Source organism: Pelophylax lessonae (genome assembly GCF_965119305.1).
Source record: "Pelophylax lessonae genome assembly, chromosome: 5".
NCBI classification, from domain to species: Eukaryota; Metazoa; Chordata; class Amphibia; order Anura; family Ranidae; genus Pelophylax; species Pelophylax lessonae.
The window spans coordinates 343,361,103-343,377,213 of NC_138772.1; the positions used below are offsets into that span (position 1 = coordinate 343,361,103).

General features: G+C 42.8%; 1 protein-coding gene across 5 annotated transcripts in view; it reads right to left on the reverse strand.

The window, feature by feature from the left end:
• The window catches only part of KIF13A (kinesin family member 13A), a 298,880-nt gene that overhangs the window by 133,001 nt on the left and 149,768 nt on the right, over positions 1–16,111 (reverse strand). For all 5 annotated transcript variants that reach the window (XM_082258194.1, XM_082258191.1, XM_082258190.1 and 2 more), the window contains exons 5-6: positions 3,729–3,821; positions 1,590–1,770 (exon numbers count right to left, since the gene is read on the reverse strand). In XM_082258194.1, coding sequence (XP_082114320.1) covers positions 1,590–1,770; positions 3,729–3,821 — 274 coding nt within the window. The remainder of the gene's footprint in view (positions 1–1,589; positions 1,771–3,728; positions 3,822–16,111) is intronic.

Genomic DNA, 16,111 nt, shown 5'->3' on the forward strand with positions numbered 1-16,111 from the left:
ATTTACAGACTGATTTTACTGTAGTGGGTTTAGTTACATTTTAAATTTGAAATCTGTAAAATTATAGTTACTTCTGAAGCACAGCCAAAGATAAATTCTGACATATTTTTTTTTTACCATCAGAGCATTCTTAGCATAACAGAGCTGCTGCTAAAATAGAATCATGTAACAACGTTTTTTTCTACAGCACTGGACTGCACACTCTAGAACTGGTACGAATTCCCTGAGAATCAGTTTGAAACTACATGTACAGTATTAGGTTACTACATCTCTATTAGAGAGATTTTGGTAAATAACTTGTACCACTACTAATTATAGCAAAGCAGCTGAGCTGTATATAACAAGAGGTACCGTTAAAGTTTCCACAAGTCAGCTAGGAAAGTATTATGAAAGCATCTAAATTGGTCAGGGTTCGTTTATTACAAATTAAAAAAGCAAAGAAATAAAACCACAATCGGAATACATCAGGAACAGAAAAATCATCAACACTCAGTTTACTATAATAAAATGCATTACTTTAAAATAAAAGATATTTCAACTTTCAATAAAGTAGGTAAGGTTTTTTTTAAATAAAGGGTTATTTCTCAGCACATCTCATCTACTTCCTTGGACTGTTAGCCACTATTTCACCAGTCCAGGACCTAAAGACAATGCATATTCCTACATATTCCATACAATCAATGATTCCTGCACTTTTCAAGTCACTGATCCAGATTAGGAGCTCTTTACTTCACTTTCTGATCCATATGCTTGTTCCAGATCAAAGTGACTGAAAATACTGAAGCCAGTGGATATGCATTAAAGTGAAGCAACTAGAATTTTTATAGGGATGCCAAAAACAGCACCGAGTGGAGAAATGCATTCTGAAACCTCCGGGCTTCTTCTAGTATTTGAGAACCATGGGAAAAAGGATAATCACTGACTGCCATGCATCATGTATATGGGTTGAAAAGATGGGTGTAACATGTTACTAAAGGTGAACTTAGCCATTAAACTGCTTATTCTTTTAGTTTTTATATCTGTTTTTATACTATATATAATCTTTGTTTTACAAAAAAACATTTAATACATGACAAAGGTTTCCCAGAGAACTATGGGCTATTGGAAGAGACAGTATTGCAGTAACAACCCACCTTAAGGCTGGCTTTGTCTAACTGAAATTTTGGATTGAGCCATTTTAAAGAGTCACTACACTGAGACATTCAGATCTGTGTAATCTTGAGTTATGAAGTTCTGCAAACACAATTTTTTTTTTACTAGGCAATCTCAGGAAGACATGTAAAAAGAAGACGATATCTCTGCCTTAAGGCTAAAAATATATATATATATACATATATATATATATATATATATATATATATATATATATATATATATATATATATATATTAATTTAATACCCAATATTTAAAAGTTAACGGACAAAAAATAAATTATTTTTTTAATTCCATTCTCGACCATAAAAAAAGAATGAAAATATATACAAAACTCCTATATATTCTCCCTAATTAGGAAACGCTAACATTTACAAATTTTCGTATGAAATACAATGAAAATATGCAAAATGTTGCATGTGATTTAGTACTTACCCTTTAGGATCTAACAGATCTCGAACCTTCTCATTGTAAATTTCCATATAGGAGACTTCCACTTTGAAGGTCTGAGAGTCATTTTCCAACTCTGTAGCTCTCAAAAATAAAGCACAACAGAGTCGTGGGATAAGGCCAGGCTGATCTGCAGTCCCCATCATGGAGAAAGATTTTCCTGAACCTGTAATAAATAAAAATATTATAAACTATCAAGGATAAAAAAGTAGAATCACTTATACACACATCGCACATTAACAGAAATCTGTACTGATGAGCACCATATAGTACATATACTACATGCTTAGCTCTTTAAATGACTCAGTATGCAAATCAGGAGTTAATATTTATTTTATTTATAGTATTTATTTTAGGTACTTATATAGTCCAGTTACTTTACGCAGAGCTTTACATATACAGTATATACTGTATATTATACATTCACATCAGTCACTGCCCTTAAAGAGCTTACAATCTAAGGTCCCCAACTCACATTCATACATACACATATTAGGGCCAATTTAGACAGGAGCCAATTTACCTACCAGCATGTCTTTGGAGTGCGGAAGGAAACTGGAGTACACGGAGGAAATCTGCGCAGGCACAAGGAAAACATGCAAACTCCAGGCAGGTTGCACCATGGTTGGCATTCAAACCAATGACCCAAGTGCTGCTAGGTGAAAGTGCTAACCACTTAGCCACTGTGCTGCCTGTTATTACTTCACTCATCAGCACTACTTTTTTCAATCTATCTAAGCTATCTTCAAGCACACATAAACCCCCTCCAATCCCTACCTCCCACCCTCCACCTATCCACTGTGAAGTAAAATGCGAACAATATTTTTTACTTACCTATGTCCGCTGTCAACATATCTATTGCAGTGCCTTTCCTGGAAATAAAGACTAGGAATTTAAAAATTGACATACGGGCATACTGCTTCCTAGTCTTGTTGCTGCCCCTCTTTTCATTACTAGATAGCCAATGGGAAGTGTCCATGTCACACAGGCAGCAACATGAGCATTCTATGAAAGACCATTCCACTTTGCAGGCCAGAATAGAGGACATTACCATATTTAGGTGAGTATACAGGGCTTTTAGATTTTTTTCCTTTAAGGCTGGGTTCACAGTTATGCGAGTTGGTTGCGGGTTTCCCCGCATCCACAGGGCTGCTGATAAGGGGGGACCACCAGTCCTCCTGTAGGGGGCCCGGGCACACAGGTTCTCCAAGACAGTTTCTCCCCCTCCTGCCAGCTTTCAGCTGCTGCGGGGAGAGACAGACACAGGGCATCCTTCCTGTATCAGCTTCTCCTGTTCTGCCTGCTTCTGATCCCACCCCTTCCCCATGTGCCCCTCTTTCACTGTGCCACCCCCCCCCCCCCCCCCATCCTGCAGCGCTGCATGCTTCTCTGTCCTGTAAAAAAATAACAGATTGTAAAAAAAGAATAATATTTAAACATTGTAATAAATAATTTTAAAAAATTATAAAATAAAATAATTGTAAACTTTTTTAAAAAAAAGATATAATTAAAAAAAAAAAAAGGTAAAAAAATAATTAAAGAGGGCTAATTCCCACAGGTTCTCGGTTATGTTTGTGTCCACTGATTATGATTTTAGTATATTTTTACTGAAAATATTGTCTTGACATATTTTGGGGGGGGGGGGGGGAACCTGCTAGGTAGGCTTTATGTGGCCCTGTGATTTCTAACAGTAGCCCTGCGCATCCAATTCGCATGACAGGAGAGTGTCACCGGCTTTCAATGGAGCCGGTTCACACAGCTCCGGGGGGGCCATGCTCCCCACTGGAAAAGGGTCCTGTGTATCTTAGGCTCCGTTTCAGGTCCGAATTCAGCCATAAATTCAGGCTTGATTCGCAAAACGGAAAACAGGGATGCACCGGACCCCCTGCTGCGAGCCGCAATCGCAACTAGTGTGAACCCGGCCTAATTCCAGATGAGAGGTAATAAGTGGGGCTATAGGATAGGAAATAGACTGCCCAGACATCAGCTTGAACAATGTTCCCTTTAGGACAAAAAAAAATGCTACAAGTCATATTGCGCAAAAAAAAAAAAGTACAAACTATGTAATTTTCTTTTTTTTTCAACCCAGTTTTTATATATGTTGTACATTGTATATTTACCCACCTGTTTGCCCATATGCAAAAATACAAGCATTGTATCCCTGAAAGGCATTATCAAGAATTCCTTCCCCAAGGCACTTGAAAACTTCTTCTTGACCTGCAAAAAAATACAGCATTATAAAGCTTTGTAATAAGTTCTTTCCTGTGACACCAATACCATGCTTTATGTCTTTCAAAAGCTGATAGAAAAGAACGGAATACAGAACAGTGCCTCAGTCTTCTTGTACGTGTGCCAACTATGGTCAATCACCGAGTGTCATTACTTCCTTTCCTCTTCCGACAGCTGAGATGAAAGTGTGACTGGCATACATTATGCAGCTACTGCACAGCATAGTGCTGATGAGTGGGAAAAATGATCACTGTCTGCACCAGGCATCTGATTTAGATCTGACCTACACAATGATTCACCATCTCACCTACTGCTACACACTATCAATGACTGAAATACCCGCCAAGGATACACGCATTTACCTTGACAATGTCATTTTTGTATTGCTGCATACCCAGTGTATTAACTGGAAGACCTATCAAGGGGAATTGCTCAAAACTGGAGCAATCATAAACTGGAGCTGCTGTGCATGGGCAACCAATCAGCTTTGGCTTTTTTATTTTCAAAGGTTAACCACTTCTGGACCGGAAGGATTTACCCCCTTAATGACCAGGCCATATTTTGCAATACGGCATTGCGATACTTTAACTGACAATTGCGCGTCGTGCGACGCTTTACCCAAATAAAATTGATGTCTTTTTTTCCCCCACAAATAGAGCTTTCTTTAGGTGGTATTTGATCACCTGTGCGATTTTTTTTGCGCTATAAACAAAAAAAGAGACAGCGAAAATTCTGAAAAAAAAAAAACCCAATATTTTTTACTTGCTGCTATATAACATTCTCAATAAATAAAATGTAAAAATATTTTTTTTTCATCATTTTAGGCCAATTTGTATTCTGCCATATATTTTTGTTTAAAAAAAATCTCAATATGTGTATATTGATTGGTTTGCGCAAAAGTTATCGGGTCTACAAACTAGGGAAAAGATTTAGGTCGTTTTTATTTTTTACTAGTAATGGCGGAGATCAGCGATTTTTAGCGGGACTGCGACATTGCGGCGGAGAGATCGGACACCTGACATTTTTGACACTTTTGAGGGGACCAGTGACAGAACTACAGCAATCAGTGCTAGAAATATGCACTGTTACTGTACTGACACTGGCAGGGAAGGGGTTAACACCGGGGGCAATCAAAGGGTTACATGTGTCCCTAGGGGGTGCTTTATAACTGGGGGGGAGGGGGCTTTCTGCATTAACACAGAGACCTGTGTTCCTAAATAAGAGGAACACAGGATCCCTGTGTTCATAACTGACAGAACAGCGGTCTGCCGTGTTTACAATGGCAGACCGCCGTTCTAGTTCCATGAGTGATCGCGGGTACCCGGTGGCAATCGCGGCCGCAGGACCTGTTTATTGGCTTCCCCTATGGCGAATGGGCTCAGGCGCCCCCAACAGCAGTCCCGCAAAGCGACAAATAGTTAAGTCGTTTCATGGGACAGAGCCGACAAGCCGGCGCGGGGGTCTTTAAGTGGTTAACTGAACAAGCTGAAAATAGAAGTTGATTGATTGCCATGCATGACTGCACCAGTTTTGATTAGTTCCCCCCCAATTAGTGTTCAGTTTAAATTCTGACAGTTTGGAAGATATATTTAGCATCATCAAACTGATAAAATAACAAGGATTGTTTAACCCCTTCACGCCGAGGTAACACATATATGTCCTCACTGCACTGGCCTTTTTTACGTGAGGCCGCATAAAGGTGTTTCTCCCTTTGTCCTCGGGACACGCCACCGAGAGCCACGAGCCCTATACTATTGAGCAGGACCCAGATCTCCCAATTCCGAGTCGTCTGATTGCTATGGTAGCCTCTGATTGGCTACCACAGTGATCAGTCACTGAAGCCCGTCCCTGTGTTTTTTTCCTTTCTGTGAATGGAGAAGGATACAATGCATCTTTCTCGTTCCTTAGGGTCCTTTCACGCGGCCGCTCCGCTGCTTTAGTCCGCTGCGGGACTTTTTTTTTTTCACGGAGCGGATGACATTTGTGTCATCCGCTCCGTGTGCCCGCATATCATCCCATCCGTTTGCGGATGATATGCGGACATAATGTAAGTATATGGCATTGCGGATGTCAGCGGATGACACCGCTGACATCCGATTTTCCTTCCTTTCCGTTTTTTACACGGATGAAAAAATAGGGTTCTGTTCCATTCGAAAAAACGGAACAGAACTGAAAGGAGGAAAATCGGATGTCAGCGGATGGTATTCCGCTGACATCCGCAGTGCCATTAACTTACATTATGTCCGCAAATCATCCGCAAAAAAATAGGATGATTTGCGGACATAATGTAAGTGAATGGCACTGCGGATGTCAGCGGAATACCATCCGCTGACATCCGATTTTCCTCCTTTCAGTTCTGTTCCGTTTTTTCGAATGGAACAGAACCCTATTTTTTCTTCCGAGTAAAAAACGGAAAGGAAGGAAAATCGGATGTCAGCGGTGTCATCCGCTGACATCCGCAGTGCCATATACTTACATTATGTCCGCATATCATCCGCAAACGGATAGGATGATATGCGGGCACACGGAGCGGATGACACAAATGTCATCCGCTCCGTGAAAAAAAAAAAAAAAAAGTCCCGCAGCGGACTAAAGCAGCGGAGCGGCCGTGTGAAAGGACCCTTACAGAAAGAAAAAAAAAAGTGTTTGTAAAAAAATTGAAACAAAATAAATAAATAATTAGAAATTAAATAAAAAACAAAGAAAAATACCTAGATCAAGGTTTGATCTAGGTTAGTGCCAGGGTCAGGCTGCTTTCACATGTCAGCGTATGGATGGCAGGCAGAATCGCCGCGATTCTGCCCGCGATCCGGAAATCATTGCAAATCGCGGGACACCTGTGCGTTGCCTGTGATTTGCAATAGCACCCCAAACGCTGAGCGATGTTGCCGCGATTTCCGCCTGCCGAATCGCGGTAACATCGCGCAAAAAAAAAAACGCGGGACGCATTACGCTCCAAAGAAGCTCTTGTACTTTTTGCGCGATGTTACCGCGATTCGGCAGGCGGAAATCGCGGCAACATCGCTCAGCGTTTGGGGTGCTATTGCAAATCACGGGCAACGCACAGGCATCCCACGATTTGCAATGATTTCTGGATCGCGGGCGGAATCGCGGCGATTCTGCCCGCGATCCATACGCTGACATGTGAATGCAGCCTTAGTGTTTGGGTCAAGGTCAGGGTCAAAGGTCAGTATATTTTTGACAGGATTTTTAACATCAGTGTCAGTTAGTGTTAGGACAAAAGAAAAGTAAAAGCTATTGTTTCTGGGCTGTACTATGGGTACAAACAATAAATAAATAAATAACACACATATGTGGGTGGTATCGCTGCGATCGTCAGGAGCAGGAAAATTTTAGGTTGTTCTTTGGTGGTAGGTTATGGTAGTAACAAGAAAAATACAGCTACATTTAAAAAGAAATATTTTTTTTACTATTTTGGGCCAGTTTTCCTTTTGTTAATAATAAAAAAAAAAAAAAAAAAATCAGGAAAAGTCCACAACTATTTACTACCAAATGAAAGCCCAATAAAAAGGTATAATCCACCTGGATTCACAAAGTAGCTGTGATAATATGTATGGTTTTACTAACACATGCCAAAGTTGTGCTTAGGCATTTAGATTTCTTTTATCCTTAGGTGTAAAGGGGAAAGCATAGCTTCAGACTTGCCTAGCTGAAATTTAGCTGGAAATAAAATCTCAACCACTTTTAGCTGTAATGAAGTATGTCCAGTGTTGTGCAGGCAGTTGGATCCAGGAGAAATCTTCACTACAGAGGTGGCTGTCCTCTTCATGTCTCTGAATTTCTGGTGCTGCAATGGTTTTTAGCTTCATCTCTTTAGGCAGAACAGCAGTAAAGATGGTCTGACAGGGACATGCCCACACATTCTTCCTCCTCCATTAGGAAAAGTTCTTCACGAATTACAGGCCATGTAATCAATCATCAGTGAGTGGGGGATTAGTCAATTCCCCCCCCCCCCCCCTCTTTCACAGATCGTGCTAATACTGTAAAAACTGACTACCTATGGCAGAGAAAGGGAGTATCCCCCCTGGGACTGCCCATAGGAGTACCCAGATTATTTCTCTACCTAGTGTCCTACTCCAGTAGGGGGCAGTATAACCCAAAGGTTAAGAAGATCAGGAGCTGTGTCCATCAATGAACGAAAGAGAAAGATGTCAGCAGAACAAGTGAGGCTGAATCTTCCAACTGGGACATATGTTCCTGTGACAACTTGGAAACTTCTCTTAATTATCAGAGTTTTTTTCATATTAGAGGTGCTATCCCTTCTAGACTCACCATTTAGTGCCGGTTCACACTAATATGACTTGTCAGGCGACTTGGTCAGCCTGGCAAGTCGTGCACCGTCGCGGTCATTGAGTAGTACAGGAATGGTTCTAATAGGAGCGACACAAGTCGCTCCGACTTAGAAAAAGGGTCCTGTACTACTTCGGGACGACCTGGAGGCGACTTGCATTGACATTCATTTTATGAAGTCCGTGCAAGTCGCGCCGAAGTCACGCTGCACGCGACTTCACAGGTCGCACCCTAAGTCGGAGCGACCTAGTGTGAACCGGCACTTACCCTAAATAAAGACACTGCAATTGGGCTGCAATTTATATATAGCATATGTCCTTACAAGTTTAAAGATTGTTTGATATTTCAGATCCCATTCATGAATAAATGCAAACAATAAAGGGAATCCTGGAATGACTATAGTGTATTAAAAACAAAATGTATTTTTAAAAACAATAAACACTTACATTACATCACAAACCATATGGGTCCTTTCACACGGCCGCTCCGTGTGTCCGCAAATCATCCCATCCGTTTGCGGACATAATGTAAGTGAATGGCACTGCGGGTGTCAGCGGAATACCATCCGCTGACACCCGATTTTCCTCCTTTCAGTTCTGTTCCGTTTTTACGAATGGAACAGAACCCTATTTTTCCTTCCGTGTAAAAAACGGAAAGGAAGGAAAATCGGATGTCAGCGGTGTCATCCGCTGACATCCGCAGTGCCATATACTTACATTATGTCCGCATATCATCCGCAAACGGATGGGATGATATGCGTGCACACGGAGCGGATGACACAAATGTCATCCGCTCCGTGGAAAAAAAAAAAAAAAAAAGTCCCGCAGCGGACCTTTCACACGGAGCGGCCGTGTGAAAGGACCCTTAGAAACTAAACAGGGCCAATGTAAACCTAGATATTAATCACAATAGTATATACAATTCTTGCTTTAAAAATGTATAGATGTATAACTAGTGTAATTTTAGCCAAAAATCGAGCAAGAAAACGTCAGCAAAAAAAAAAAGAAAGAAAAAAAAGTACAGAATTCACATGTAATGAAAAAACAGCAAAGTCCTCCTCCAGAGTTTAAAAAAAATATCTGCGGTGTTCCCCTAAGGGGCAACAGTACACAAATTAAATGCTACACTATATACATATATAGGAAATCTGTCCTGTAACAATCATCGTGCGAGCTTCAGGTGTACAGTTGTCACAGACTTGCATTTTTTGTATTTGTAAATCACCATGGCAAATATATGTGTAATCCAGCATGAATGAGTTAATATGGAATTTGTATCACAAAATATAGATTTATTCAAATAAGGAGTAAGCAACTCTACGTATATGTGAAGGTGATCATTATAAATCAGTATTTCGCCCTGCCAGTTACAATGTCATTTGCAGGCCTGCTTGGTTCTCAGATATTGCTGAGAGTCCAAGAGGTCTGCACCCAGTTGTAGGGATAAAGTATTTATAAGTACCACAGGGTTCAGCAAACTAGTGTTATATATCAAGCCTATGGTGCCCACTCACCTATACATTTGATGAGGTTTAAACAATCATACATAATGTTTCTTGGGCCACTGGATCTTCAAAGCTCTGCTAATGCTTGACCAGTATAATAGCAAATATAGGCCATAGTGTCCTGTAAAAGGCTGTGCACTAGAAGCAATTCAAAGGGCTAAACATAGGCGTGCGCATAGGGTGTGCCAAGTGTGTCTGGTGTGTCTGGGAACACCCTAATCACCCTGTGTGATGCAGGTTTCACCTGATTATACCCCCGATATTTTACCAAAGCCTCATAACAGAACTCTAAGAAATTGTAAAAAAATAATAAATATAAAAACTACTGACACTGTCCACTGCCCTACTGAGACCAATCTCTGCCCTAATGACACCGTTCACTGCCCTACTGAGACCAATCTCTGCCCTAATGACACCGTCCACTGCCCTACTGAGACCAATCTCTGCCCTAATGACACCGCCCACTGCCCTACTGAGACCAATCTCTGCCCTAATGACACCACCCACTGCCCTACTGAGACTAATCTCTGCCCTAATGACACCGCCCACTGCCCTACTGAGACCAATCTCTGCCCTAATGACACCGCCCACTGCCCTACTGAGACCAATCTCTGCCCTAATGACACCGCCCACTGCCCTACTGAGACCAATCTCTGCCCTAATGACACCACCCACTGCCCTACTGAGACCAATCTCTGCCCTAATGACACCGCCCACTGCCCTACTGAGACCAATCTCTGCCCTAATGACACCACCCACTGCCCTACTGAGACCAATCTCTGCCCTAATGACACCGCCCACTGCCCTACTGAGACCAATCTCTGCCCTAATGACACCACCCACTGCCCTACTGAGACCAATCTCTGCCCTAATGACACCGCCCACTGCCCTACTGAGACCAATCTCTGCCCTAATGACACCGCCCACTGCCCTACTGAGACCAATCTCTGCCCTAATGACACCGCCCACTGCCCTACTGAGACCAATCTCTGCCCTAATGACACCGCCCACTGCCCTACTGAGACCAATCTCTGCCCTAATGACACCGCCCACTGCCCTACTGACACCAATCTCTGCCCTAATGACACCGCCCACTGCCCTACTGAGACCAATCTCTGCCCCAATGACACCGCCCACTGCCCTACTGAGACCAATCTCTGCCCTAATGACACCGCCCACTGCCCTACTGAGACCAATCTCTGCCCTAATGACACCGCCCACTGCCCTACTGAGACCAATCTCTGCCCTAATGACACCGTCCACTGCCCTACTGAGACCAATCTCTACCCTAATGACACCGCCCACTGCCCTACTGAGACCAATCTCTGCCCTAATGACACCGCCCACTGCCCTACTGAGACCAATCTCTGCCCTAATGACACCGCCCTCTGCCCTACTGAGACCAATCTCTGCCCTAATGACACCGTCCACTGCCCTACTGAGACCAATCTCTGCCCTAATGACACCGCCCACTGCCCTACTGAGACCAATCTCTGCCCTAATGACACCGCCCACTGCCCTACTGAGACCAATCTCTGCCCTAATGACACCGCCCACTGCCCTGCCCTACTGAGACCAATCTCTGCCCTAATGACACCGCCCACTGCCCTACTGACACCAATCTCTGCCCTAATGACACCGCCCACTGCCCTACTGAGACCAATCTCTGCCCTAATGACACCGCCCACTGCCCTACTGAGACCAATCTCTGGCCTAATGACACCGTCCACTGCCCTACTGAGACCAATCTCTGCCCTAATGACACCGTCCACTGCCCTACTGACACCAATCTCTGCCCTAATGACACCGTTCCCTGCCCTACTGAGACCAACCTCTGCCCTAATGACTCCGTCCACTGCCCTACTGAGACCAATCTCTGCCCTAATGACACCATCCACTGCCCTACTGACACCAATCTCTGCCCTAATGACACCGTCCACTGCCCTACTGACACCAATCTCTGCCCTAATGACACCGTCCACTGCCCTACTGACACCAATCTCTGCCCTAATGACACCGTCCACTGCCCTACTGACACCATCAGTATATATACAAATACACACACAAATATGTTTGAGCTTTGGGGTGCACACCCTAATGTAATAGGCTGTGCACGCCTGTGGTGCTAAAACGATATATTCAAGCAAACCATGAGATGGTATTCTTTGGTCCTTTAGCTGTTTGCAAGGCAAAAAAATACACAGTATCTGCAGAGGGATTAGCAGTGAGGTATCAATATCCTATAGCAGGGATCCTCAAACTACGGCCCTCCAGCTGTTGCGGAACTACACATCCCATGAGGCATTGTAAAACTCTGACATTCACAGACAAGACTAGGCATGATGGGAATTGTAGTTCCTGAACAACTGGAGGGCCATAGTTTGGAGACCCCTGTCCTATAGGATAGAAACTACAAATGGGTAATCATCCTAAGTAACTTTTGGTCATTTTTAGACTTCACTAAAACCACTGTAACCCTATTCCAACATTGGATACAAGATATTGAAACAATGAACATTCAGCATAGTTAATGTGGCACAAAATAAACACTTTTAAATGTGATTAAACCACTTCTGGACCAGAAGGTTTTACCCCTTAATGACCAGGCCATTTGTTGCGATACGGCACTGCGTTACTTTAACTGACAATTGCGCTGTACTCAAATACAATTGATGTCCTTTTTCCCACAAATAGAGCTTTCTTTTGGTGGTATTTGATCACCTCATGGGTTTTATTTTTTGTTTTCTTGCGTTATAAGCAAAAAAAGAACGACAATTTAAAAAAAAAAAAAAAAAAAACTATATTTTTTACTTTCTTCTATAAAACACAGCCAAAAATTTAAAAAAAAAAAAACACAATTTTTTCATCAATTTAGGTCAATATGTATTCTGCTACATATTTTTGGTAAAAAAAAATGCCAATAAGTGTATATTGATTGGTTTGCGCAAAAGCTATAGCGTCTAAAAACGATGCAACATTTTTATGGAATTTTTATTTATTTATTGATTTTACTAGTAATGGCGGTGATCAGCGATTTTTAGTGGGCCTGCGACATTGTGGCAGATAAATTTGACATCTAACTGACACTTTTGATACTTTTTGGGGGCCAGTGACACAGTGATACAGTGATCAGTGCTAAAAAAAATCCACTGCTACTGTATTAATGACACTGGCAGGGAAGGGGTTAATAGGGGCAATCAAAGGTTAAGTGTGTCCCTAGGGGGTGCTTACTAACTGTGGGGGGTTGCACTGACTGGAGGAAGACAGAGATCCTGGTTCCTGCTTAGTCTTGTTTACATAGGCAGATCGCCGTTCTGCCTCTCCCTGGGATGATTGCGGGTAGCCGGTGGACATCGGGTCCGCAGGGCCCGTTGATTGACATCTATGCTAACCAATCACGGCACGACTGTGCCTCTGGAAGTGAGATGGCGTCATCTAGTGGCTATTGAACAAAACGATGTACAGGTACGTCGTTTTTTTCACAATAGCGCCACTTTGCCACAGTATATACAAGGCAGCTGGTCCTTAAGTGGTTAATAGAAATGTATAATTTTGCGAGTATTATCACGCTGTATATTTTCATTTACCTTTACTTCATGCAAGTTTATTATATATCCTTCCACTGTTCTTGGACTCCCAACAGCCAGCATCAATAGACCCTCCAGCAGCCAGCAACATTAGACCCCTAGCTCAACAGTAGATCCCTCCAAGCAATGATTGACCCCCTGCAACATAAGACCCACCTCCAGCAACAACAGATTCTCCATCAGCAACAATAGACCTCCCCAGCAACAATAGACCCCCTGCAAAAATAGATCCTCTCCAGCAACAATAGACTTCCCAGCAGTCAGCAACAATGACTCCTCCCTTAACAGTAGATCCCTCCCAGCACTTACTGATCCCACGAACAACAGAAAACCTCCCCTTTCCTCTGCAAAAATAGATCCCCTCCAGCAACAATAGATTCCCCAGCAGCCATCATCAATAGACCCTCCAGCACCCCTTCCCATTACATATATTCAGTTCTGGAGGTGTCAGAACTGCGTTCACCCGGAAAAAAAAGGACTGCCCCTTCACAGGGCCATCACAAATGCATGCCACCAGTCATCACAAAATTAAAAACAGTTTTCAATGTCAATGTCATCCACCCAGACAAATCCTCCGGAGTCCTTTCCCGAAATCATGTATGACCGGGTTCTTCAAAAGGACCCTGTAAGCCAAGGAGCCACCCTTAAAACCGGAAACCAGGGGGCCAGAAATTGGGACCAGGTGAACCTGCAGGAAAAGCAGGAACTTTGTGTTCATCGAAAGTGAAAAGCAAACTAAAACGTGAAACAGCTGGACACAATGTAAGTCTTGAATTCGGCTGCTATATTTGTTTAAGACAGAAGCCCGCCCCCTGCTCTTCCACTATCCAATAAGAACCCCTGTACTGGTGGCTAAAGTGCAGGGAGTACTGGATTCATGAATGACTAAAAAGGGGAGGCTGAATTGGAATTATGTGGGTCATATTGATGCAAATAGTGCTTAGAGTCCTACTCTAACTGCAATGAATAATCTCGGAACTCTGGGGCTTACTAATAAATATCCAATATAATGTATAATGCCTCCATGCGGTGTGACTGACCCTCTCCTTATCCCAACCAATCACCAGTGCTGCTCAGATAGCAGGAATGGTGTTAATTGGTGCAGTTTGGGGTAATATTTCAGACTGGGCGAGAGTTGGACCGTTGCTTTGTGTGACAGAGACAGTCTGACGCTCTAGATCAGCCTTTTCCAACCAGGGTGCCCAGGCACCCTGGTGTGCATTGAGGTTTCTTCAGGGGTGCCTTAGCAAAATGCCTAAAAATTGACAAACAAATTGCATACAAGCTGGTTTGTGGATGAAGGGTGCCTTTTAAGTTACACCAAGTCACAGGTGTTCATTGTGCACCATTACAACCTTCTAGCTGCCAGCGTCCTAACAATCAATGACTTCATAAGTTGATAAGAAGGATGTCAGCCGCCTGCATAGCATCCTTGTTTGACTCTCCCCTGCCCCTCTCCATCAGCGTTTGGGTCACATTAGCTGAGCGATAGAGAAAAACTGAGGGAAACGAGAAACATTGGAATACTAGTTTGCAAAAGTGTATTTGCTTTGTAAGAATACATTACCTCTAACGTTGGGTGTCCTATTTGGACTTATGGATGTTGCTGCCTTCTGTAAAACTATTGGAACAGCTTTTGCATTTTAGAATTGGGTGCCTCAAGACTGTCCACAATTTTTAAAGGGTGCCATGACTGAAAAAAGGTTTGAGGAACACTGCTCTAGATCACTGCTGCAGAGTACTCCCCCAGCCTATGTTTAGATAGCAAAAGAGATGTTACTTACAATGAATGAAAAGTGTCCCTTAAACTGCTAACTAGTAGTTTTAGTTTCAATTTTCAGTCCTCTGATCCCTCTAACCCCACTGCCAGAATCATTTAGTGCCGCAGGGGTTAATTTGAACCAGGGGACCTGTCATGTGCAATCATCAAGAGTGCTGACTATTAACCGTCACACAATGGACACTTCTCATTGACTGTAGGTAATGTCCCTAGTTCTGATTTTATTTATTTTTTTAAATACCGTATTTTCCTACGTATGAGACGACTGGGCGTATAAGACGACTGGGCGTATAAGACGACCCTCCTAATTTTCAAGTTAAAACATAGGTTTTGGGCTATACTCGCTGTATAAGACTACCCCCCTTCCGAAGCAAGGCAACACCATTGAAAAACATCAGATTTCTCATAGATCTCCAAGGTACCCTAGTACTGTAATACATGTAATCTCTCATAATATCTCCAAGGTACCCTAAGTATTACCAGTAGATGTAATCTCAAGACACTGGCTGTGCAGGAATCCTGTACCGGTATACCGTATGTACCGTAGCTTTGGCTACATACAGTATACCGCGCTGAGCCAATCACAGTGAGCGATGTATTCTATTATTGAATGCAAAGCCTGCTCGGATTGGCAGAGTCAGAGAGGCGGGCTGATGTTACTCCGCCAATCCGAGCAGGCTTTGCATTCAATAATAGAATACATCGCTCTCCCTGATTGGCTCAGCGCGGTACACTGTATGTAGCTGAAGCTACGGTACATACGGTATACCGGTACAGGATTCCCACACAGCCAGCGTCTTGAGAGATTACATCTACCAGTAATACTTATACTTAGGTTACCTTGGAGATATTATACTCGGCGTATAAGACGACCACCCATATTTGGGGGATTTTTTTGAGGTTCAAAAGTAGTCATACGCCAGAAAATACAGTAACTTTTTGAATATACTAAGGCTTAATACCCAATGCTAGGCCTTAATACCAAATACCCAATTACTAGTTAACTAAAGACTAAAAACATCTGATTTATTACTGGATGCATTACAGTAATAAATCCTGAGGATTCAATTGGACTTTAAGCTCCTGCAGCCGAGAC